This window comes from Typopeltis vanoorti, chromosome 13 (assembly GCF_054136105.1).
Source record: "Typopeltis vanoorti isolate ZY-2024b chromosome 13, IOZ_Tvanoo_1.0, whole genome shotgun sequence".
NCBI classification, from domain to species: domain Eukaryota; kingdom Metazoa; phylum Arthropoda; class Arachnida; order Uropygi; family Thelyphonidae; genus Typopeltis; species Typopeltis vanoorti.
In genome coordinates this window covers 68,042,672-68,070,092 of record NC_143561.1, presented here as the reverse complement: position 1 = coordinate 68,070,092, position 27,421 = coordinate 68,042,672, and the positions used below count along the sequence as shown (strand labels likewise).

The window sequence follows — 27,421 nt, the reverse complement described above, 5'->3', positions numbered from 1 at the left end:
CATTACGAAAGGAACAGCCAACCACAAACCGATGTCATAAGGAGCAACCAATCGCCCACAAACAATGTTAGGAGCCACCAACCACCATCGGATCAATGCTCAGTTATCAACCTATCAAACCATGTTCTCACCGAAGGTGAACTCTCGCTGCTAAAGAAAGGTTTGAACTACGCCATTGCTCCGAGGTCAGTGAACAAACTTGATATCGTGTATCATATCGAGAGAGGTTTACGATCCCTCCCCACCATTCTGGCTGATAAAATATGAATGGAAACATCGTGTATACTAAATTCTAACAAAAAACTAAACACCAACATAAACAAAACCGAAAATCTTGCACTTAAATCCTTAAAAAATAACCAGGATATTATAATAACGAAAGCCGATAAAGGCAATTCCACCGTCCTATACTACATACATAGAAAAAATGAACCAGTTAATATCGGACCATAACACCTACCAAAAGGTTAACTACAATCCCACAAAACGTAACAAAAAGAAAACAACTGAATTAATCAAATCCGTCCACACATGGTCCGAAGAAACGACAAAGAAATTAATACCTCAGTATGCCCGTGCGCCCAGAATTTATGGCCTGCCAAAAATACACAAATCTGGCACACCACTTCGCCCAATCGTTGAAGGAATTGACAGCCCAAATTATCACTTAGCAAAAAAATTAGCTGCCACACTCAAGGAATTGGTAGGTCAGTCCCCTTCCTACATAAAAAATACACAACATTTCATCAGTAAAATCAAAAACATTACACTCACCGACCAAGATTTATTAGTCAGCTTTGACATAACTTCCCTTTTCACCAATGTCCCAATCAATGACACGATCTTGCTCCTACAGAACATATTTCCACATGACATCACGGCCCTTTTTGCCCACGTACTCCGCTCCGGATATTTCGTATGGCAAAACAATTTTTACCTTCAAAAAGAAGGTACAGCCATGGGCTCACCACTTTCTCCCCCAATAGCTAACTTTTATATGGAAGACTTTGAGCAACAGGCTCTAGAGACAGCATGTCTAAAGCCCAAAATCTGGCTCAGATACGTCGACGATATTTTCGCCATTTGGCCCCACGGCCGCGAAGCTCTAAATACATTCCTTAGCCACCTAAACAAACAACACAAACGTATCCAATTCCATTGAAATGGAAAAAAATGACTCTCTTCCTTTCCTAGACACACTTGTCACACGTCTTCCCTCTGGCTGTCTCTCCTTCTCAGTTTACCGCAAACCTACACACACAGGCCAATACATACACAAAAATTCTTACCACCACCCAACACAAAAATTAGGTGTCATAAGCACCCTTAAACACAGAGCCCTAACTATCTGTTCAAATGAACAGGCTCTAAACCAAGAATACAAAATCATCAACCAAACATTTATCAAAAATGGATACAATAAAAAAACTATTCACAAGATCCTCCATAAAGACACCAGTAAGAACAAAAAAGATTTCAAGAATGCTATTGCCATTCCTTATGTTAGAGGCATTTCTGAAAAAATAGACAGAACACTTCGCAAATACAACATTAAAACCACCTTTAAAACCCCAAATAAGCTAAGACACCTACTCAGTTCCTCTAAAGATCCTCTTCCACACCTAGCACACCCAGGGGTATACAAAATACACTGCACATGTAACATACCATACATAGGGGAAACAGGGCGAACTATCCCAATCAGACAAGACGAACACAAACGACACATTAAATACCTCCACTTCGGTAAAACAGGCCTTTCTGACCATGCACTCCAAACATACCATAGAATTGACTGGAAAAATACCAAGTCCCTACACCGCACCAAAACCTGGTTTGAGAGAAAATTTAAAGAGTCTTGTGAAATGCTCAAACACAACCCAAATCTCAACAAAAATGATGGCCTCACCATTTCAAGAATGTGGAGGACCCATCTACAACCTGTATAACATCCTAAACTAGCATTAGAAAAATTCCCACTACAAGAAGACAACCTGGTGAAGTGTTTAGAACATTCAATAGCAACTGAAAGAAATCATTTTGTAACTATCCAGAATATTAATACATGAGGACTCTAACAGTTTATTGTAGTTGCATTTATCTATTTATAATGTATATATATATATATATATATATATATATATTTTTTTTTTTTTTTTTTTTTTTTTTTTTTTTTTATTTATTTATTTGTTTTTCTTTTCTATCACTAGAGGTCAGGCTAGAAAAAAGATTTATTAACTGCGTAGATTTAGTTTACTGATATAGAAAGCATGAGCATGTAGCTTGGTTCTGCATACAGTTGTATTCTTCCGATGATGACCTCGATATAGAGGTCGAAACATCAAGTTTTATTTTATTTGTAATTAATAAAATAATCTGTTCAACACGTGTGTTTTTGAGTCCCTAAATCTACAAATATGAGTGCTGATCACCGTGTAACCCTAAAAGAAAGCAACGAGTGCAGGTTTAGTGATTATTATGGGGGATTTTAATTATGGTGATACAAATTGGAAGGAGGAAATATCACATAGCAAAAAAAGGAAGTGGAGTTCATACATCTTCCACGAGATAATTACTTGAAACAGCACATAACTGAAGGGACACTTGGTGTGAGAGTGTTGGACCTGGTTATTGGTTCAGAGGATATATGCATAAGTAAGGTGCCCTCGTTACTTCCAATTGGTGAAAGCGATCATGTGGTATTGACTTGGGAGGTTGCAAAATCTGTGGATTTTTCTTTAAGAAGGGGTATATACGGAACTACAGGTTAGGCAATTATAACAAGCTTCGGAGCGAGCTTGCAGCCATTCCATGGCAGAACATATTGCAGGGGAAAGATGTTAGCAGTGCATGGGATAAAATCAGCAGGTATCTGAGGAAAACAATATCAGTTTGTGTCCCCATAGTCAGGAAGTCAAACAAGGCAGGCGTTAGATGGATGAACAGTAGTATCAAGCTTGACCGGAAAAAAAAGAAAATGTTATGGAGAATTTACAAGGAGAAAGGCAATCAGTACACCCATGAGCAGTACAAGGCTCAAACTAGGATGGTTACCAGCATGGTAAGAAAAGCTAAATCAGATTATGAGAAGACCTTAGCCAAAGAGATCAAGGGTAATCCCAAAGAGTTCTTCCGCTATGTGGCAAGTAAAAGGAAGAATGACTTCGGAAGGATAACTTTAGTGGGTGCAAATGAATTGTCAACCCCTCTTACTTGGATATTTAATTTAAGTTTGAACTCTGGTATGGTCCCTAGGGAGCGGAAGTTAGGCAAAGTGATTCCTTTGCATAAGGGTGGCTCTAAAACTGCGGTAGTTAATTACAGACCAATCACCATCTCAGGAGTAGTGGTAAAAGTATTGGAAAAGTTGGTTAAAGAAAAAATTCAAGAATGGGTAGATCAGGATATGATACTCTATAGAGGCCAACATGGTTTTGTTAAAGGTAGATCCTGCCTTAGCAATCTATTAACTTTTCATAATAGAATGACATCTGAGTTGGACAAAGGAACTGGCTACACAGTGGTACTTCTGGATTTTGTTAAGGCTTTTGACAGGATACCCCATGGAACACTGTTACGCAAATTGGAGCAGATGGGAATGGATACTAAATTGGTGATATGGATAGGAGAATGGCTCAGGGAGAGATACCAGAAGGTGGTGGATGGAGGAGCCGAGTCCAGGATGAGGCAGATGACCAGTGGTGTGCCTCAGGGCTCTGTTTGGCCATTCTTGTTTAATTTGTATATAAATGATATAGGAAATGGCTTACAGGAAGATATTCAGTTGTTTGCTGATGATGCAAAGTTGGGTAGCACAATAAAAAATCAAGCTGATGTTGAAAGTTTGCAGGATGATTTAAATAAGCTGGTAGAATGGGCAAAAGATAATGGATGTCAGTTCAGTGTAGAAAAGTGTAAAGTCTTGCATTTTGGGATTAAAAGATTACCAGCTGTGTACTACATTGATGGAACAGTACTCCAAGAGATTGATGAGGCTAGGGACTTAGGGGTGTTGGTAGATAGGGAGATGAAGTTCAGAGGACACATTGCTAAGGTGTCCAAGATTGCACATAGGATTACTTGGTTGTTGAGGAACACACTGACATCCAGAGATAAAGAGGTTATTATTCCCCTTTATAAAGCGTTGATGCTTCCACATTTGGATTACTGTGCTCAGGTCTGGTCACCTGGATTCCTTGGAGATGAGGAGGCTGTGGAGAGGGTTCAGAGAAGAGTGACTAAGTTGGTGTGTAAAAAATGCTCCTTACATTGATAGATTGAGAGCTTGTGGATTGCAGAGGTTGGTTGATAGGCAGAGAAGAGGGGATATGATAGAAACATTTAAATTACTGAAAGGTTTTTATAGGATTGATGCAGGGGAAATGTTTCAGCTGTGTGATAGTGATGGAAGAACAAGAGGTCATCCCTGGAAATTAAAGAAGAGTGTGGTTAACAAGAGTGTCATAACAAGGTTTTTTGTCTGGAGGGTGGTGAATGAGTGGAATTCATTGCCTGACTTAGTTGTGAGCTCTTTCTCTGTAAATGAATTCAAGAAGAGATATGACAGATATTGTTTTGCTAGTTTGGGTCTCCCGCGATGCGTCTACTGACTCCATGCAGATACCCGTAATAATAATTCCAGTTTTGCCTTCCTTATCATACTAGTCACTTTCCTGGCCTGAGTTTCATATTCTTCATGCATCTGCTCTCCACCTCCTCTCCTTATATCTCTTTCATAACCTATTTTTTGCTTCTAGTTCCTGTTTGATATTGTTTGTCATCCACTCTACACCAAATTGTGTTCTCTTCTTCACTCACTGTATACAGCTTTCTATTTCTGCTAATAAATATTCCTTCACAAGTTCCCAAGCACTAATGATATCTCACCCTTCCAATTTCTCCTTCCATGGAACTGCCCCAAGTTGATAGACTATTATAATCACCTGCTTTATAATTCCACATGCTTTCCTTTTTCTTTGATACTCCTGCATGTCTATTCATCTTCCAAATCAAAACCACATGGTCACTTTCTCCAAGTGGGGGAAGAGATGCTATCTCAGTTATAATTGGGTCTTCTGATGCTATGACCAAATCCAAAACGCTTGAACCCTGTGTTCCTTCTACATGCTGCCTGAGACATTTGTCTCTCAAGAATTCTAAAAATTCCATTCCCTTATTACTACATGCAGTTTCCTCTTCCCAGTTTATACTGCTGTAGTTAAAATCTCCCGTAACAATCATTCCTCTTGCCCTTACCAAACTCAGCTGCCTAAACATCTCCTGCTCCTCACCCTCTGTGCTCCCTGGCTTGCAGTAACACCCCCCCCTCACCTACCCACCTTTATCTCTCACCGTATACTCTTGAAACCATTAGTACCATTGCCCTCCAAATTCTCCACTCTGAGAGGACAAAAGTCATCACTTATCATAAGCAGTACTCCACCACCACCACATTTTCCCTTCCTTTCTTGTCAGTGTATCAACCTCTGTCAACCAAGTTTAGAGATCCCAATGATCTTTGCACAGTCTGATGCTATCAGTGCCACCAGTTTATTTTCTTTGTTCCAGATAATTAGTATAAATAATCAAGGCATTGTCACTGTTTCTATACCTATCATTATTCTCTCCAAGCTCCACTGGATTCAGCATTAACCAATGTATTCCCCCTTTTCCCCAACCACCTATTCCCACAAGAGGCCACTCCTGCTACCATCCATCCTGATAATTCTAGTTTCCCTGCATTGACATGCTGACTCATTCAGAGAACAGCATTCTCTCCATTTCTATCCTCAAATGCCCTCCACATATTCCAAGCTTCTCTTTTGACACATTTTGGCTATTATACTATTCATCATTGATGCTCTTCTCTGCATTATCATACCTGGCCAACACACACAATCTTCCCTCTCTCAGTCTTCCACACAACCTCAACCTCATTCGTGCCCACCATCACAATCATCTCATCCACCCTTTTACTCCACTTAATTATATGTTGCAAGAAGTAACGCTCAAAAGTGGTCGCAAGAAATATTTGAATGGTATCCCCCTAAACAGAAAATACAAGAAGATAAAAGAAATATTGAGAAGATGCAAGAGATGGTAGAAGCTAAGTGGGCACTTAATAATTCAGCATGGAGGAGTACAAAGAAATTTGGGCAGGGGGCATGAAAAAATTTTATGTCCTGCTTTGTGTGTGTGTGTGTGCATGCGTGCGTGCATATGTATATATATATAATATCCATATCTATGTACTCATATATGGTGATACCTGATAACTTGTTATGTATTTCTTAGCTTTTGGACTATAAGAAGATCTATAATAACATGTTTAAACCAGCCTTCTTATTTGATGGTCGAAAGATGCTGAATGTTAAGAAACTCCAGTCCATTGGATTCCATGTAGAAACTATAGGAATGAAAACATGTCGTCCTTCCATTAACCGAAATTTTGCTGATCATCTTGTTTGCTAATGTAGTTTTATTGTTAATTACAATGTAAGTTATATTTCTTTGACTAAAAAGAACCATCTTTTTTTTAAAACTTGTTATTATACTGTGTAATTCATAAGCTAGGCATTAGAACTTTCCACCACTTGGTAGTGTGACTCATTTGATGCAAAACAACTACCATAAAATTATGAATCTAAGTTGTATTAATGTCAGATTTAATTTACATGTATTAATATTATTATAAAATGTGGTGATGCTAGTAAAATTTACAAAAGTTTCTTTGCTGAAAAGAATGAAGTTGTTTTGTATGCATCATTGAAAACTGAATCTGAAAGTGACCTTACATTGAGAATTTGAATAAATAGATAAATCATCTCACATAAAAGGTATAATTGATATTCTGTTTCTATTGCATATTATATTAAAATACATTAAAATATCAATTATTATAATTATATTATATTTATTATATACATTATAATTATTATTAATTGAAAACATTAAAATATAAAGTAGTCCTAATAACTATAAAGTTATTAGCAGCTGATTTTGTTTCAATCTGATTGATGCAACATCTCATTGGAGACAGTGAGAGTTAAGACCAGTGAGGTTTTGCTGTGTTGTGTTTTTTTTTTCCTTTGTCTATGTGATAAGCATAGAGAAAGGTTGGCTTGGATGAAATTTAGGTAGGAATAAAGTATCATCATCAAATTCCTGCCATGTACCCTCAAGGGGTGTACAGGATATGATAGTACTACATGAAAAAAATTACATCATTATTAATTTCCTATCTACAATTTTCCTCTAAATCAGTCTGTTACTTGTCAAGACTCCCACATTATCAGATCTTATATTTCTATCATCTAAAGCATTTTGTACCGTATCAATCCAGCTATATCCTGGTCTTCCTCTGGGTCGTTTTGCTGCCAACCTGGCAGAGAACACTTGTTTTGCTAATCTTTCTTCGCCCATTCTGTTTAAGTGACGTACCACCTAAGATTTGCTCTGCTAACGCATTCCTGGATGCTGACAATGTCAAGTTCTTTCCTAATATCCTCGTTTTTAATATGATATTGCCATTGATGCCATCTGTTCATGCCTATAATCTTTCTCAGGACTCTCATATCTGTGGTCTCTAGTCTTTGGTCAAGTGTTCTACTTCTGAGCCAGCTCTCAGATCCATAAGTTAAAACTGGTTTGAACACTGTCTTGTACACAGCTAATTTATTGTTCCGACTGATTTCTCTCTTATTCCATATGAATTTATTCAATTGACTTCCCACGATACCAGCTTTGCTGATTCTGTTGTCTATTTCTATATTTAATTTACCATCTTCACTAAAAATCGTGCCCAAATAGCTGAAATGTTTTACTTGTTCCACAGGTTCTCCATTCACAACACAGTTGACATTTTCAATGATTCTGCCTATTTTCATTGTCTTTGTCTTTTTATTGCTGACCTTCATACCATATCTATTACAACAGCTATTCAACAGCTAGTCAGAGATATATATATAAATATATATAACAAATATATATAACAGCTAGTCAGAGAATCTTGCAGACTTGTAGCGGATTTATTTAGAAGTATAACATCATCTGCATAAAGCAAAGAGCTGACATTAACATCTCCAATTTTGATATCATGTTTAATACCACTTTCCTTCATAATGTGATCCATATAGATAATGAATAGTAGAGGGGATAATGTACAGGGTGTTCGGGATAAATTTGACATATTTATAATTAATTATATTTTTCCGTAAGTTACATGTATTAACACACACTTCTCTTCATTTAAAAGTTTGGACCCTTCTTCATTCATATACAAGATGTCAGAAAGGATGGATAGCTGGAACCCACCTGAATCATGGAAGAGAATAACTTGTATCATGATGATTCGTGCCCGCCATCAAAATAAGGATATTACGACTGCTGCCCAATGCTCCCTGAATACAGTAAAAACAATCAGGCATGAACTAGAGACTTGCAATGGTGACTACGAGGATGTAGCAAGAAGAAAGATCCCTAGCAGACGATCTGATTGCGTTCGTACAGCAGAATTCCTCGCAAATCTGCAGGAACAGGTGTTGAAGAACCCTGGCATTGGAATTCGGGCTTTGTTCGTGGAGTTGCTAACTGTAGTCAAGGCCTGGATAACAAGGGTAGCCAATGGTAGGCCGTATGTATGGCAGCAGGATTCGGCCCCTTGCCACACCTCTGGGAAAAGTCAAAAATGGTTGTCTGAAAATTTCTACGACTTCACCAGTCCAAATGTTTGGCCTCCAAACTCCCCAGACCTTAACCCCATGGATTATTTTGTATGGGGCGCAGTTGAAAAAGACACCAATCGCACTTCCAGTAATACAAAAGCCCAGTTAATGGATAAAATTAAAACAGTTTTTGCGGCCCTTCCCAGGGAGACTGTAGCATCAGCTTGTTCGAGGTTCCGAAGCAGAATTGAAGCTGTGATCGATGCTAATGGTGGTTATTTTGAGTAAATCTTGTTGATAGTATTGTAATTAACTCTGTCTGTAATGTTTTTTTGTCAATTCATTAAATTTAATAGATACAAAGAAGATTTTCTTTTTCCTTACGAAACTGTCAAATTTATCCCGAACACCCTGTACATCCTTGTCTCACACCAGATTTAACATTAAACCATCTTCCTGTACTTCCTTCAATTCTAACTGCTGACTTACAACTCAAATAAAGACCAAGTATTGCTTGATATAATGCCCCATTGACACCATATAACTGAAGCGTATTGAATAGCTTCTCTCATGGCACCTTGTCATATGCCTTTTCCAGATCGACAAAACTTAAATACAGATCTTTGTTATATTCCCATGCTTTCTCGACTATTTGTTGTAAAGTGAAGATCTGATCCTGACAGCCTCTATTTGACCTGAATCCAGCTTGTTCTTCACCGAGCTTTTCTTCCACAATTCTTCTCAACCGTTTCTGAAGTATACTTGCATAGATCTTGCCAGGAACACTCAGTAGGGAAATACCTCTGTAATTCTCACATTCAGTTTTATTTCCCTTTTTATATATGGGTACTAAGAGATATACTCCAATCATTGGGAATTCGTCCCTCTGTCCAGGCTTTCTGAACTATGCAGTGCAGCCACTGTAAGACTCTTATACCACCATACTTCAGCATTTCTGGTCGAATATCATCTACTCCTTCTGCCTTTCCGCATTTCAAGCCTTTGATGGCTTTTTCTACTTCTAGTATGGATATGTATTCCTGACTGCATGCCTGGTCAGTGTTTTTTTACCACTGTGCTGTCATCACTGCTTGTTTCATTTAGCAGTTTTTCAAAGTAATTACTCCATACTTCAAGTATATCTTTTTCTCCCATTTTCATGTCACCTTTATCATCTCTAATTCCTTTTACAGCACTCTTTCCTCCATTCTTAAGTTTCTTCAACAACCTCCAGAATATTTTGCCACCTTCTTGATATTTATTTTCTATATTCTTGCCAAAGACCTCCCATGACTTTTGTTTATCTAGTTTTACACAGTGTTTAGCATTCTTGCATTTGTCTCTTTATTCTCTAAGAGCACAAGCTGACTTATTTGACAGGAACTTTTGGTATGCTTTCTTCTTTTCCTTCACTGCCTCTTTAACTTCCTGTGTCCACCAGGGAGTTCTGATTTTTTTATCCTTACAGCTAACCTCACCACATGCCTCTCTGGCAGAATCAGTCAATGTTTTCTTCAGAGTTTGCCACTGAATCTCCAAGGTTTGATTACTGTTCTCAAACTCTTTCATTTTTTCTTCAACAATCTTTGTGTATTTTAGCCTACAGTTCACATCTGAGAGCTGCTCAACTTTTATTCGCTTTAAAACTTTCTTACATGTTATTCTTTTCAATATGAAATTGAATTTTATCTTGGTCAAGACTAAATAGTGATCACTTCCAATTTCAAATCCTCTGTACACTCTGGTGTCCTGCACCAGGGAGAAAACATCACTATCAACAATAACATAGTCAATGAAACTTTTCTTATTCCTAGCCTCTTCTCTCCATGTGAATTTGTGCACATTTTTATGTTGGAACATGGTGTTAGTAATAACCAGTCCATGTCCTGAGCAGAAATCCAACAGATATTTGCCATTATTATTAGCTTTGCTCTTTTCTCCAAATTTTCCCAAAATATTTTTGTATGTCTCACAATCATTTCCTACTCTGCTATTTAGATCCCCAACAAGAACCAATTTTTCATTGTGTCAGTTGCTTTTTCTAAAGTCTCAAAAAATTCCTCCACTTCTACCTTAGTAGAACCTTCTGTGGGACCATAGGCACAAATAAGTCTCATTGTCCAGTTCCCCATTCTTATATTTGCCCACATTACTCTACTTGAGACTGACTGCCATTCAAGAAGATTAGCCTCGTATTTTGTGTTGAATACTATGGCTACTCCTTCTTTTCCTTGATTGTCATTGCCTGAATATAACATTTTGTATTTATTGCTCAGAAAGATCTCACCAGTTTTGGTCTTTTTTGTTTCAGTCACTCCTATTATGTCGATCTGGTACTTATCTAATTCCTCAGCTAGCTCCATTTCTTTGCCATTCAGGCTTCTTACGTTGATAGTACCAATCTTTAACTCTGGTGATGTTGAGTTGGGGTTTATTTTCAGATTTGTTCCAGTAGCTGACTTTTCACTGTTCACCCTGGTTCCCTGGCGAAAACAACGGGGGCCTTGTTTAACCGGGCGACGTCCCAGCCGGCATGAAATTTTGTCATGTTGTACCATCATTCTATATTTTGGTTTAACCAATAAGAAAACAATTTGGTCGGCTAAATCCCAAATTGCCAGTCCATTCCTCGTCTGTTCAGTATCCAAGTAGATACCCAACAGGGTGCACCACGAGAAGGTGAGGATTGGACATTAGGTCAGAAGCCCTGGTCGGTTCTCCGCATTCCTTTAAAGGCTATGTGGAGGTCTCCTCTCAGTTATACAGCTTTGACCCTTATGCACCCCAATAAAGTATTCATTATTAAAAAAAAATTATGGAAACAACTACCATGTTATAGTAAAATTCAGTTTAATATAAACCAAAATAATTACCTAACATTTCAACCTTCATATCGAGATCATCATATGGAGTACACACCACACACATACACAAAGAAACAAGTTACGTTACACAGTCACATTAATTTGGTCAACAGTTAACACCACTGGCTTAACCTCCAGTGGGGGGAGAATCATTACTACATCAAAGTCCTGCTATCTATTAGATTACAAATCATTAAGAGATATATTAAGCTAGAGAGCAACGTACTCTCACATAATTACTTGCAAATAAATTAGACAAAAAAAAAAAAAAACAGAATAGATGGTAGGAACACATATGAAGGAACTTATGTGGGCTGAATATGTGATATCCAAATTCTTGCGATTTTTATGCTACCATTATTGTTTAGAATAAAATAATAGTTTTAGTTTAATCCTTTATCCAAGTGTGAGCAAACAAAGTTTGCACCTGAAAGTATCTTCAGGACTGGGGTAAGGTGGTGCAACACCAGGATGACTCCTTGCAAAACTTTTCAACTTTCAACTTTCAACATTATTGTTTAGGTTAAGATGGTTGATCAAAATTTCATAGACTTCCTTTGAATTTACATTCATGCTGGGTAATGTAAAGAATGGGTGCATATCTAATCAGTTTGGTGTAAAATGTTAAGACCATGATATGAGGCCTGCTTTATTAAAATTGTTGAATTTAACGTGTTTGTGTTCATTTTTACGAATTGAAATTATGCATCTGGTTTCACCAATATAAAGTAACTTACAGGTGCAATGGATTTGGTATACCCCAGGATGAAAGGGGGGGGGGGGGTAATCCTTGGAGGAGTTGATTTGTTTTTTGATTTTATAGGTGATTTAAAAGTAGCATTAAGATTTTAATGGTGTAGAATTCTGTCTATTTTATCCAATAACCCTTGAATGTATGGGATAGCTATAGTTTTACTGTAATCTATATTATTTGCATGTTTTGGTGAAGTTTTATGAAGAATTTTATTGATGGTATTATTGCTATAGCCATTGTTTATAAATTTTGCTAATAATTTGTAATTCTTGTTTACGAGCTTGTTCATTAGAGCAAATTGTTATCGCTCTGTTTAGATGTATTATGAAGGTGTTAATTATTGAATTTTCTTTGAAGGGTGGTGATAAGAGTTAGCATGTATATATTGGGTAGTATGTACCTGCATGATGGAGTAATTGGTTTGTCAGTAGTTTTTTAGTATGGTTAAAATAGTGACTTTGTTGTCCTCATGTAAACTCCATTGGACTGTGGGGTTCAAATCCCACATAAGGTATGGATGTTTGTAAACACTCACACAAGCTTTCCAGAGCTTAAAAAGAAAAAGCTTCCTGAGTGCAGGTGTGTGTCTTTTTATCCCTGAAAATTAAATAAAGATGTGGTTAACAGGGGTGTGAGGACTAGATTTTTTGCTTGGAGAGTTGTGAATGAGTTGGAATGGGATGCGAGTGTCAGTTGTGAGTGCTTTGTCTGTTAATGGGTTCAAGAAGAGGTACGGATAGATTGGGTCTCCCATGATGATTCTTTGGACTCCATGGTGGTGCCAATATAATAATGCGTAGGCTAGTGGTAGACAGTGAAGGATAAACTGCCTGAGTAAAGATGTGTAACTAGTGTATCTAGGAAAGAAAGCGCATACAATTTATTTCATTGATAAATTGTATGCGCTCATGTTGTTGGTTGTGGTGGTTGAGGAAGGTGTTTAAAGTTTGCAGCCATTGTTAAGATTAAAAAAATCGCCAACATATCTAAGCGAAACTGTAGGTTTTAAAGGAATCTAGAACATGTTGCTCAAAAACTTCCATATAAAAGTTAGCAGTGGGAGTGGAGGGAGGAATACTGGCAAGCTCATGGCTGTACCTTGTTTTTGTTAGTAAAAATTTTGCCATGCAAAATAACTAGAACATAATACTTAGACAAAGAGAGCCATAATTAGTGACTTTAGCATACTAAGTAGACTGTAATGTGACTTGTTTCTTTGTGTGTGTGTGTGTGTGTGTGTACACACACACACACACACACACACACACACACACACACACACACACACACACACACACACACACGCACGCACGAGGATGGTCCGAAGGTTCTCAGCCTAACAATGAAAAAATTAATTTATAATTTCAAAATTATTTTTATTTTTCAACATAATCTCCATTAAGACTAATATATTTATTCCAGCAATGCTCCACTGCCATTATCCCGTCCCTATAGTGGTTCTCAGTAAGATCTGCAAAATACTCTTCTACAGCTGCAATCACCTCTTGATTCGAAGAAAAACGCTGACCAGCGAGAAAGAGTTTTAGTTTTGGGAAAGAGATACAAGTCGGAGGGAGCCAAATCTGGGGAATAGGGTGGATGTCCAAACAATTCATAGTGCAGATCCCTCAATTTTCCCATTGCCAAAACACCTTTGTGGGCAGGTGCATTGTCCTGATGAAAGATGATTTTTTTTCTTCTGCAAACTGGGTCTTTTCTCCAAAATTTTTTCATCTATTCTGATTAAAAGATCGGAATAATATTCCCCAGTTATCGTTTTACCCTTTTCAAGATAATTAATAAACAAAATGCCTTTAGCATCCCAAAACACCGATGCCATGACTTTTCTTGCTGACTTTGTCTTCTTTGGCCCTGAACAACTGGCTTCTGTCCACTGTTTTGACTGTTGTTTGGATTCTGGTTTGTAATGGTGAATCCAAGTCTCATCCATAGTAATAAATCGACATACAAAATCAGTTTTATTCTTGTTAAAACGCTCCAAGCAATGTTAAGAGATTTTCATGCAAGTGCGTTTTTGATCTGCTGTAAATATATCCTAGATTCTTTTGAAATGCCTATAATCTCAGCAATTTCATGCACTTTGACTTGCTGGTCATCCAATACTATATTGTGCACTTGGTGAGTGATTTCTGGTGTTGTTACACTTTTTTGGACATCCTTCACGTGGATCATCTTCAAGGCTGGTATGGCCATGTTTAAACTCGGCAGCCCATTTTTTAATTGTCGAAAATGAAGAAGGAGAAGAGTGCCTATAAACTTTTATGAACTTCGAATGAATTTCTTTTGGCATTAAACCTTCTTTTACAAAGTTTTTTTAACCTCACGATACTCAATTTTATCAATTTCAAGGGATACAGACAACAATTTTTCTTCAGACAGCTGTATAAAACAAACTACTTGATAGAATGACTTCCAAATTCTCATAGATGCTTATGACAGATTTACCAACTTATAAAAAAAATCGTGCTGATAGTGTTGCCATCTATGGTCGAGACCGAGAACTTTTCAGACCACCCATGTATGTATGTATGTATGTGTATATATATATATATATATATATATATATATATATATATATATGTATGTATGTATATATATGTATGTATACTCCACATGATGATGACCTTCATAAGAAGGTTGAAATGTCAGGTGATTATTTTGGCTTATATTAAATGGAAGTTTTACTGTAACATAGTAGTTGTTTCCATAATTTTTTAATAATGAATGCTGATCACCATATAACTAGGAAAGAAAGGAGCAAAGTATATTTTCAGTTGCATGTTGTATTTTTGTAATAAGTAACCTTTTCCTTTGCTCTTAAGAAGAAAAACTTCAGAAACATTTTGTAAGTCCAAGCTTCTTCTAGAGCAGTGTTTCCCAAACTTTCAATCACCATGTATCCCTTTTAAAATTTTAGTAACACTGGCATACTCCCCAGGCAAAGTTATCTTAAATATACTTAAATATTCTATTTCATATTACCAGTTTTGGTTGTTAGTGCATTTATATTGTGAGAAAAGCAAATTAATTGTAATCATTGTGCATTATTAATGTATCGATTTACATGTAATAGTGATTTTAACAAAGTGAATATAGTAGAAAATTCTCTTATATGAGGTGGGTTCCAAAAGTTTTCTGACTGACATACAAAATTCATGCTAACTTTAAAATGCCATGACAGTGAGCACCATCTATTATTATTATTATTAGACACCTCCAGGGAGTCCTAAGACTCATTGAGGGAGAGTGTGCCAATAGCATCGAATGATTGAACCCCTTCCAACTACTAACTGCGCTCAAACTTGCTTAACTTTTGCATGAGCCATTAGTAGCAGAGATCAACCAACCTTTGCTGGCAAGGGGAGGGGGGGTTAGTGTACCAGTTTCAACTCTGTACTCACGTCATTCAGTTGGAGGCACTTGTTTGACTAACAAGTTGCACGCTAAGTGGCTGTGATGTTAAAAATTGAGTACTGTACTGTGATGAAGTTTTTTGCCGAAGAAGGGCTTTCTTCAAGTGCTATCAAACAGTTTCACCTATGAAGAGAAAGAGAGAGTATTGAAGATGATCCTCATGATGGTTGTCCTGTGGAAGTGATGACTGAGGAAAATGTCTCTCTTGTTGAGGAGGAACTACTCAATGGCAGATAGCTGAAGACCCAAGAAATCTCAGCAGGGGTGGGGCTTGCTATAACAACCATCTTTTGTTTCATTCAAAACAGCTTCACATGACAAAGGTCAGTGCATGATGGGTGCCTAGACTTCTCTCTTCGATTCAGATGGAACATTGTGTGTGCCCTGAACCTGCATATTTTTAGAGCTTGGCCAAGGGAATCAGAAGTGCTGGAATCCATTGTCACCAAGGGTTAAACCATGATCCTTTATTATGATCCTCTTTCCAAAAGGGAATCCATGCAAGCTCTAATTTCCTTTCCCTGATTTTGCACATCCACTTTCACTTCATTTAACAACACTTTTTCTAGACTCTGAACACCAAATCCATTCAGATGCAAACCATCTTTCTTGTATAAGTTCTTTTGCCCATCAAACTCGCTTTACACATCCACAAACTCCACACTACTCCTGTATAACCTACATGTCAAGTCATTTGCTATTATAGCCCTCCTTCTCACTCTATTCTCTCATACTGCAGCAACAAACTCACTATCTTCCAGTAATTATTTCTCTCTTGCCATACTTTTTCTCCTTTCAAATCATTCATTCCAGCCAATACAAGCATCTCTTTCACTGGCTGGCTGAGTGGTTAGTGTATCTGCGCCCTAGCCAAAATGCTGCGGGTTCGAATCCCACCGTGGGCATGGATGTTCGTGATTGTCCGTGGAAATACTAGTGGCGGTGGTCGGCAGTAGATGCCGTTAGTGTAGTTGCAGTCAGTTGGTGGATCGTGAGTGGTGGAGACAGAGTTGTAGAGCAGATGAGTCCCTCCCACAATGAGTCTTTGGACTTCCTGGAGGTGACAAATAATAATAAATTTAAATAAATTTATCCTCTTGTGCTCTAATAGCCGAACCAACATTATTAATCTTTGCACCTGGAAAGCACGATTTTGTCAGTCTCTCACTGATCACATCTCTTATGATTGAACCTCCATATATGATTTGCTCCTTGATTTTTCCTTCTCTCTCTCTCTCTCTCTCTCTCTCTCTTAGTCAAGCCCTCATTTCTCTTATCTTGCACTTCTTTCTTTCTGATATCAACTGATCCACTCGCAAGATGTTTCTGCATTTGTTGTAGCTCCCACTTTGCCCTGTATCACTCCTTGTAACTGGGCTGCCTCCCTCATTACAGCCAACTCTTCATTTTTTCCATGTGTCATACTACTATTATTTTGATCAGCGCTTTTACTCTCTCATGTCACATTTAATCTCTTTTTCAATCCTATCTTACATCGCACACATTTTCAAATATATTCTCAGTTCCTTCCACTACTTCAATCTTGCAACCTTATACACACTTTTGACCCTTGCTCTCATAGCATTTTCGGCACACTTTCATATCAAATTTCATTTACATTTGGTAATGCATACTTCTTGCAGACATTGCACTGCACGAAATCCCTTTGATTAAATTACTTAAACAAAGATGCTTTGGATGCCATTGTCTGCTGTGCAGAAGACTATATTGACAATATTTAAAACAAAACTTTAACTTAACTAATTAACCTTACAATGCAGTCTAATTTTAACATAGTTTTAACTAATAACACTATTTTTTTAAAACTAAACAACTTTTGGTGCTCTCCAAACACAGTTGTGCCACCTGACAACCAATATCTCAGTATTGTTTGCTGATTTCCACCAGGAGATAAGAAGCAATGGCCATTTATCTGCTTGGAGCATCTAACTTTCACAGGATTTACTCTGGTTTTGGAGGTCACTTGTGACTTCCTCAGTGGTTACAGATTTTGTTATAGCATGCAGTATTGCCTTGAAGGATTTTTCACTTTTTAGAGTTAAACATGTAGTACTGGATGTTCTAGATTGTCTGAAAATATAGTGAGTGTGTGTGTGGTAATCAGCTGCCATCTCTGACTGTGTTCAGACTCCTTTGTAAATGTTTTTACATGCTCCTGGCTTCTGTAAAATTTATTTTATGACTTTTGATCACAGGATAACTGGAAGAATTCTTGGCTTATAAGGTGCATTTCTGTTTCCTCGAGGGGTTGCACTTGATAAATAAATGTTGGTTCCTTGTGTGATATTTTTTATACATTGAATTTGTTGGATCTGTCATATTCCTTAGCTGTTTTCTGGGTTAAATATGAGCTAGTCTGTGTATTTGTATTTCATCTGCAGTAACTCATTGAAACTTGTCTGCTCAAACTTTAAGCTTTCCTACTAGGGATCACTTGTTTGGGATTTGCAATGCAGTCATGAATTCTAATTTAAGCAAAGGAAATAAAATTACTGGGTGTAATAAAGTAGGAAAGAAAAGAGAAACAGAATAAATCTAATAACTAATAGCTACTTTCCTCTGTAGAGATGTCAAATCCAAAGTCTGATACTAAGGTTGAATTAATGCAGAAGCCATACACAAGAATTAAAAGGTATTTCACCTTATTATTAAAATACTCTATATCAGAAATAGTTGTAGGAAGTTTTTCACTTGCTTAAGTGAAGAAATTATACTGTTTAATCTTTTATCCAAGTATAGCAAATAGAGTTTGTATGCCAAATATCTTCATAACTGGCATTGTAGGATACTAAGGCAGTTGATTTGAAATCAATAGCTCTATATAAGTAACCCAGTCTTGAAGATACTTCATGCAGAAACTTTGTTTGTTTACACTTGAGAAAAGGATTTAAACAAGAATATAATTTCTTGGCAAGTACAATTTGCTTTCTATCCAAGTGAATAAACTTTTTAGGCCTTTTTATGCCTATCTGTTATCCAGGGTATCTTAATAAGGTAATACATTTTTTTTTTGCTACTTGTATATGGATAATATATGACAACTGTATTAGTTCAAGCTTGGTATCTTTCTGGGTCTGGTTCTCACTGGAACCAGTAATGGATACTTGACATAGTGGAATATTAAGGCAATTGATGTGAACTCTACAGCCTCTATATACAAGTAGCCCAGTTGTGAAGAGACACTATTATTTGCTTACACTTGGGTTATAAAGAATTAAACTACAATTTCATGGTAAGAATAGTTAACTTTGTAAGTGAAAAAAAACTTTCTGCATATATACCATAGGTCTTGAATTTGAATACCATCAGACATCAATGTTGCAATTATCTTTAGGTGGAAGATGAATTTCATAGTTTGGTGCATGACTACCAACCTGCTTATTGGAGGCATAATGTAGTCTGAAAAAGTTTCATGGTTGGTCTATAAAGCAGAGTGTTGTGTCTGGCTTTTCTAACTTTAGCTGCCCAATTGTATTATAAAAAAAAAAAAATTAAAATTTAAGATCGATTTACAATCTTTCATGGGTGGGATTTTTTTTTTTTCTTTTTTAAATATGGTCCTAAGACTTTTGGTAGGATTGATAGTGTATATCTAGTAAACTAGTCACAAGAATGTCTTTGACCAAAAAAAAAAAAAAAAAGGAATATTTAGATGATCATAGTTGGAATGTGTTTGAGTAGTATGTTGGCTTAGTCTGATAGCATTAGATTTTATTCATTGTAGAAAATCTGTAGTTAGATCCAATGGTGACACAGCAACATTTCAGCATCATAGTAGGTATATATAAATGCATCTTTTTTTAAACATTATCCAAGTTAATAAGGATCTTAGAACATATCTGTAACAAATATGGTCTTAGTTCATTAAGAGCTTAGTTCTTAATGAACTAACATTACGAATTTTTGTATTTTCTGAGGTCTTTGTAACTCAAGTTTGGGAAACCAACACATTTGCTGTAACTATACATTCACGACTGAAATTTCATTCCACATCATTTGTGTGAGATTTATTTTATTTGAATATATTTTTTGTAAGTACTATGTAGGAACTCTTTGTTACAAAATGTCAGTTTTTTTTTTTCTATTTTACAGAATAAGAAAATGAAATGCATTTGTGGATAAGGAGTATGTGACACTAGCCGAACAGAATCTGAAGACATGAATTGTAATTCTGAAACAGTTGTAAACTAATCTCAGCTGGTCTGAAAATATATATCGATGTTTTATATTTAAATGAACTGGATAAATTATTATTAGCTTTATTCATTAGATTTTTTTAAAACTTGCATTATCCAGTTTCTATTTGTTTTAATTGTTTTAATGGTTTCTTCTCATTTTTCTGTACTTAGATCATGTTTTTTATAATTTTAATTTTTATCATTTTTATAATTCTAAGTTTTTTGTTTGGCATTGAGTGGAAATTTAAGAAAATTGAAATGAAGCTTCAAATTAAATGTAATTACAGGCTTGATTCATACATTATGAACAAACATGTGATGCTTTAATATTTTAAAGTTCTGTTAATTTTATAGTGTTTTTATGTTTTTTTCCACTGTTCAGTTTTTCATCAGATTGTTAATTTAGTATTCTAATTGCTAACCACAGTAGCCAGTTACCGTAAAACTGGGACACTCTGGCACAAATTCTGAAGCATTAATCCATATGATGTTGTATATGATTGTGAAAAGAATGACTTCATCTTGTAACTTCAGTTCAATTTTTTTTTTAATGAAAATAAATGCATTTGCTTTCAGCATGCGATTTTGCAGTCATGATTGTCTTGATGACTTTGAGCTATAAGCTGGCCTTAATAAGTATTAACCATTTTTGATCAAAACATTTACATTGAAATATAAAATTGGCAACTGGAGAGAATGCTGGGATAATACCAAAACACTATTTGAGGCAAAATACAGTAATCTCTCAATTATTGTTGAGGTAAGATCCATCATCATCATCAAATTCCTGCCATGTACCCTCAAGGGGTGTATAGGATATGATAGTACTACATGAAAAAAATTACATCATTACTAACTTCCTATCTATAATTTTCCTCCAAATCAGTCTGTTACTTGTCAAGACTAAAACATTATCAGATCTTATATTTCTATCGTCTAAGGCATTTTGTACCGTATCAATCCACCTATATCTTGGTCTTCCTCTGGGTCGTTTTGCTGCCAACCTGGCAGAGAACACTTGTTTTGCTAATCTTTCTTCACCCATTCTGTTTAAGTGACCTGAGATTAGCTCTGCTAACACATTCCTGGATGTTGACAATGTCAAGTTCTTTCCGAATATCCTCGTTTTTAATATGATATTGCCATTGATGCCATCTATTCATGCCTATAATCTTTCTCAGGACTCTCATATCTGCCGTCTCTAGTCTTTGGTCAAGTGTTTTACTTCTGACCCAGCTCTCAGATCCATAAGTTAAAATTGGTTTGAACACTGTCTTGTATACAGCTAATTTAGTGTTCTGACTAATTTCTCTCTTATTCCATATGAATTTATTCAATTGACTTCCTACCATACCAGCTTTGCTGATTCTGTTGTCTATTTCTATATTTAATTTATAAAGGTAAGATCCATGGAATCAATAAACTCATTGTGGAATGCCCACTCAAATAGTGTGTCTATCATAATGAACTTTGAAGTTATTTACACTCCCTGCATTCACAATGCTCTGGCAATGCATTTCATGCACTAACAAACTCTCCATGTAAAAAATCGACTCCTCACACTCTTCTTCACCTATCCACCAAACTTTGTAATCCACATTCCCTCAACCGCTATAGTTTCAATATCACTTTAGTCATTCATCTTTGGACCTCTCAAGCATTTCCACATGACAATGAAAACTAGGACCAAATTTGAGCACAATAGTCCATATATGGTTTGACCGATGCTTTAGATTGAGACACCACCACCTCGATATCTCTACATGTCGGTGTACTTTTTATCACAGCAGCAATATGATGTGCAGTCTTTGCAAGACTTGCAATGTGCCCTCAGAACTTTAGCCCACTATATCACCCCAAGATCCCAAATATCATCCACTTCCTGAAGTGGATGATATTCAGTACCCCCTCTCTCTCTCTCTGTACCCCAAAGTATAACACCTTGCATTTATTAATATTAAAACTATAACCCCACTTATTTCTCCAAGCTAATCTTTCTGTAGAGAATTACATCAGCAGTACTCCTTAGCATTCTACCAGACTTTGCATCATCATCAGCAAATATTTGAAGATTTCCATTCAACCACATGAAATATGATTAAGAAATAAGTTAAACAGTAGTGGCCAAAGAGCCACTGGTCACCTTCCTTTTCTGAGATACTCCTCCATTATACATCATTTGCTGGTATCTTTCAGAAAGCCAATCTTCAATCCATCTAACCAATCTGATATCTAATCCCATCTTCTGCAGCTTTTACATCAATCTGTCATAAAGTAATTATCAAATGCCTTTGCAAAGTCCAAGAAAATCACTGTATATATGAATCTCCTACCCAACACATTTGTCACTTTATCATAAAATGTGAGTAGATTGCTAAAGCAAGACCTGCCCTTCACAAAACCATGCTGACCATCATAAACAATCTTATGTCCATCAACCCAGTCCTGTATTCTATTTCTAAACAATTTTTCCAACATTTTGACCAGTCTATAATTGGAAACTTCTGTTTTAGAACATGCTTGTGGAGAGTTACTATTTTGCCTTCTTTCCACTCCTTAGGGACTTTGCCCACTGCAAGACCTTCATTAAATAACCAGGTCAAGGGCATAGCTAATTCTTTTGCACATTCTTAAAAAATACGTGGTAATATAATATATCATCCATTCCTGCAGCCTTATTAACATCTAACACAAGCAATATTTGATACACTTCTGATTCTTTTACCTTTAATTCTCCTAATACTCGCCTCCTACATTCGCACCAGTATGATATACACTGATGAATTGTTCATTATATAATTCCACTATATCATTTACTATAGTTACTCTGCCACCATAACTATTCACTAGTGTCAACCATCCATAATTATTTTTCCTCTTGCTTGCCACATAGCAGAAAAATTTCCTTAGATTATCTTTGACATAACTGGCCAGTCTCCTCTCATATTCTATTTTTTTTCCTTTTCTCATGCTTATCACTTTTCTGGCCTGCAGTTTATATTTTTCATGCATCTGTTCATTACAAGCTGTTTTATACCTCTCCATAACTTCTTTTGCCACACTGCTTGCTTGATTTCACTGTTCATCCATCTCACTTTGTGCTCTATTCGCTTAACTGTTGGTATGCAATTCTGCATTTTTTGTGTCAGATATTGCCTTATCATTTCCCATGCACTGTCAACATCTTTTCTGCACAACTCATCAACCCAATGTATTGATATTAGTGTTGACTACAGAGCTTCTCATAATCACCCACCTTATAGTTTCACATGTATACCCTCTTGATAATAACAGTCTTTTCCTGTTTCTTCCAAATACCTCACGATCATTCTCACCAACAGGTGGCAGTGTTGATTCCTCATTCACAACCCCATTCTGTGAGGATATCATCAAATCCAACACCCAAAAATCTCATGTTACTTCCATCACATGCTGCTTAAAATAGTTATCCCACAGAAACTCAACAAATTGAATCTCCTTGTTACCTTTTTTTTTTTTTTTTTTTTTTATGTTGGGCCCCATATACAGGAGGTTGGCTGGTCAACCTATAGTACATTAGTACCGTATATGGGTGGTGGGTTGTGAAAGAAGAAACTTGTTTATATTTGATTTAAACGCCTGTATGTTGTATTCCTTGGGAAAGACGTCTGGAGGAAGACTGTTCCACAGTACTGCAGTAGCAGGGATGAATGAGGAGGAAAAGAAACTTGTTCTGTGGGTTTCGAGGTGTACTGTGAAAGGATGTTGGGCGGCAGCTGTACACGTTCCAATGGGGTTAGTACAGGGTGGGGGAATTATTGATGCTGTTTCAGATGAACATTTCCCATGGAAATATTTATAGAATATACAGATTGCAGAGACCAAGTGTCTATGTGTCTGGGCAGATTTGTGACTTGTATAGTGTTAACAGCTGTTTAGAGGTGAAGTAGCATCTTGAACGAAAGAGAAAACCTAGTTTTTTGGAAGCTGAGGATGCAATGGTTGTGATGTGTTTATGCCAGGAGAGGCTTGATGTCAAGGTAATTCCGAGAAGAGAAATTTCATCTTGTCTGAGAATTTGAGTGTTATCAAAAACAATGCTGGGGAAAAATGGCTCTTTTTTTTGTGAGAAATAAGACAGAATTCGGTTTTACTAGCATTGAAGTTGACAAGGTTATCTGAGCCCCCCATTGGCGGTCAGAATTAAGGGCAGTGGTGGTTGATGTTCTGGGGGTTGAGGTGAGTTGTGTAGAGTAGGGTTTGTCAAATGAAAGGAATGTAATGTACTGTCATCTGCAAAACTGTGTATTGGGTTAGAGGTCAACTGAAGTAGGTCATTGATATATATAGAAGGAAGAAGGTTGGTGAGAGAACTGAACCTTGTGTGACCCCAGCATTAGTTGGATGGTGAGAGGATAGGAAGCCGTTTACTATCACACATAGTGTGCATCCAGACAGGAAGCTGGCAATCCATCTGCAGAAGTCCTGGGACAGTCCAAATGATGGTAGTTTGCTTAGTAAGCCAGACTCGGTCAAAGGCTTTGGAGATATCAAGTGCAACTACTTGGCATTCACCAAATTTCTCCATGGCATTTGTCTAGTGATGGGTGATGTATGAGAGTAGATGTCCTGTTGAACGGCTTGACGGAATCCATACTAGTGGTGGCTTAATAGCCAGGTATCTTCAAGGTAGATTAGGAGTTGAGAGTTGATGACCTTCTCCATTACTTTGGACAGGATTGAAGTGAGTGAGATAGGGCAATAGTTAGATGGCAGTGATTTGTCATCCTTTTTAGAAATGGGTTGAATATAGGCCAGTTTCCAGGTTTTGAGATATATATATATATATATACACCAGTGGAGTAAGAGAGTGTGTACATGTGACATAGGATAGGAGTCAGTTCCGATGCACAGACCTTCAGGATAATTGGAGGAATGCCATCAGGGCCTCTATCTCTTAGACAGAAGAGATCTCTTTTGTCTAATCCACATTCCTATAAGGGGCATGCCATTAAGTATTTCCTCCTCTTTGGCACCTTTACTATCCTGGTGCCTGTGTGCATCATACACATTGCACATATGGCCAGCGCCCCTGTTCCTATAATTAAAATCTCCTATTAGGATCACCTTCCTTTTACTTGCCCAAATAATTTGTTTAAATATTTCACAATCAGTGGTCTCACAATCATTCCCTGGCCCTTAACAATATCCTATTATACTATTCTGTTGATGCCTAACTTCACACTAAATAGCTTCAAAATCTTCACATGCACTACCATTTTTCACTTCACTCTTGAAAGACACAATTCTTCTGTCATCAACAATACTCCTTCCCCTCTCTCTCTCTTCACCTTCCTATCTTTTTGGAAAATTCTATATCCTACCATTTCTAGTCCTGACAGTATTATCATCCTCAGTCAACCAAGTTTCACTTATACCAATTATCTTTGGGCATACTGACTCGATCAATGCTACGAACTCAGCCCCTTTATTTCTTATCCAACTTTCAAATGAACGAATCCTCAATTAACCAATCCTTGAATGGATTAGTGTGTTAATTACATGGTGCTGAACCAGAAGTATTCAACACACCAATCCATTCAAGGGTTGGTTAATTGAGGATTCATTCATTTGACGGTGGATAAGAAATAAAGAGGCTGAGTTTGTAGCATTGATAGAGTCGATTTTCCATCTGGCAAATTGTTCTCTCACTGTGGTTGAGTAATTGAGGAATTATCGTAATGTGTCTAGTCATCCTATTTATTACATAGTCAACTGCATTTTTGTTCTTGAAACTTGGATACACTTTTCTCTTAAGTTTTTTTTTATTTATACAGTTATAAAATATCGGTGTTTTTCTTGTTTTTGTATAAAACCTGCGAAAGCAAACACATTCTGTTTGTTGTCTCATCTCTAACAATAGTAAAATCGAGCAAACGAGAACTCTTTGTCTGATATAATAGTTGATATCCTCAAAAAACTGATACCTTTGAAAATGGATTTATTATGTACTCTTCCAACATGTATTTAATACGTAGCTTAAAAAAATGTTAGAAATAACAAATTAATCAGATTTGTGGCTGTATTTAATAATCTAAAATAGCTTTTCTATAATATTCTTAGCAGAAAAGTGATACTTCTTGGGTGGGTAGGGTATATATATATGTGCGCTTTATGTAGTTTTTTTTAGTGTTAATCTTTAAATAGGATGATTTATGCACATATCTCATTCAGTCATTGTCTTCCTGAATTTAAATTGGATGATCTTGTAATTAAATATATTTCAAAGTGTCTGAAATATAGATTAGTTATCTTTTATAATCGGATGACTTTTTTTATGTGACAAGAATTTGAATATTGATATTCTGAATAGGACCATAGTATGCCATGTATGATCAAAAGTTAAAGAGTGAGCTTGTTGAAATTGTTGAATATCTTTATCAAATAATTTATTAATGTCTCATCTCTAACAGTAGTTATGGCCTGAATTCTTGCTTTAGAGTTTATTAATTTGTAACCGATAAACCTTTTTCTACAGATCTTTAAAGAGTTGTGCAATTTTATGTACAAATATAGGTAAAAAAAATCCATCAAAACAATGATTTTTGTCTTTTTGTATTATGTTCTTGATAGGCAGTTCTCTGGGATTGTTTATGATCTCCAGTAATGTGCTATGTTACCAAGTTAATGTTTGTGATAATAAATGCACCATGTTTGTCCATTTTTATAGTTCTTTTTAACACAGTCTGCTTAATTTTTGTATGAAGAGTAAACAGAAATGAAATGTCAGGAACAAACGGCTTTGGAATAGAAAGGTTACATGTCAGTTTGCTAACAGTCTTCAGTAGCATTTCCTGAACTGTGGTCCATAGCCTGATACTGATCCTTGGAAAAAAAAATTACTGGCCCTTTCTTCAGGTTTAAAAATTTGCATACATATAACACTTATTCCAAGTCCATTGTCTGACCAGACAATAATAAAAATATGAGATATTAAAAATCTACTTAATTCAGTTAACTGCATACATAGGCTGCACGAGATTATACTGATCTTGGGGGGGGGGGGGGGGGGGTGAATAAGCCTAAGTTTGGGCTACAGCATGACACATCGACTTATATTGTGCACAGGACAGAAGAAATATTACAAAAACAAAGAGCAAGAGAATATAAATAAAGAAATCAGGTTTAGGGGTGCTAAAACTTATTTAATATGTAGTGTATGTGTGCTTGTGTGAGTATGACTATATATATATATATATATAGAGAGAGAGAGAGAGAGAGAGACAATGTATAGGGGCGCCTAAAGTTTCTTTGCCAAGGGGCATCAGATACTCTCGCACCAGCCCTGATGCTTAGCAATATACATGTGTCCAAAAGGAAATGTACTGTGTATTATGGGGATATTAAGGCAAATGAAGTCAGTAGGCTCTGTATAGCCTGGTCATGAAGATACTTCATGCAAAAGAAGTATCTTCTTTGTCACCAAGTAGAAATGCTTTCACCAAATATTCCTTTTGAAGAGGATTA

The 27,421-nt window shown here is 36.5% G+C and overlaps 1 protein-coding gene across 1 annotated transcript in view; it reads left to right on the top strand.

Annotated features, from left to right (window-relative positions):
• The window catches only part of sgl (UDP-glucose 6-dehydrogenase sgl), a 156,514-nt gene extending 129,899 nt beyond the window's left edge, over positions 1 to 26,615 (top strand). The window contains exons 12-13 of the mRNA XM_090402533.1: positions 6,295 to 6,495; positions 19,830 to 26,615. Of these exons, the coding sequence (XP_090258659.1) occupies positions 6,295 to 6,471 (177 nt within the window). The 3' untranslated portion in view covers positions 6,472 to 6,495; positions 19,830 to 26,615. The remainder of the gene's footprint in view (positions 1 to 6,294; positions 6,496 to 19,829) is intronic.
• Positions 26,616 to 27,421: the final 806 nt, after the last annotated feature.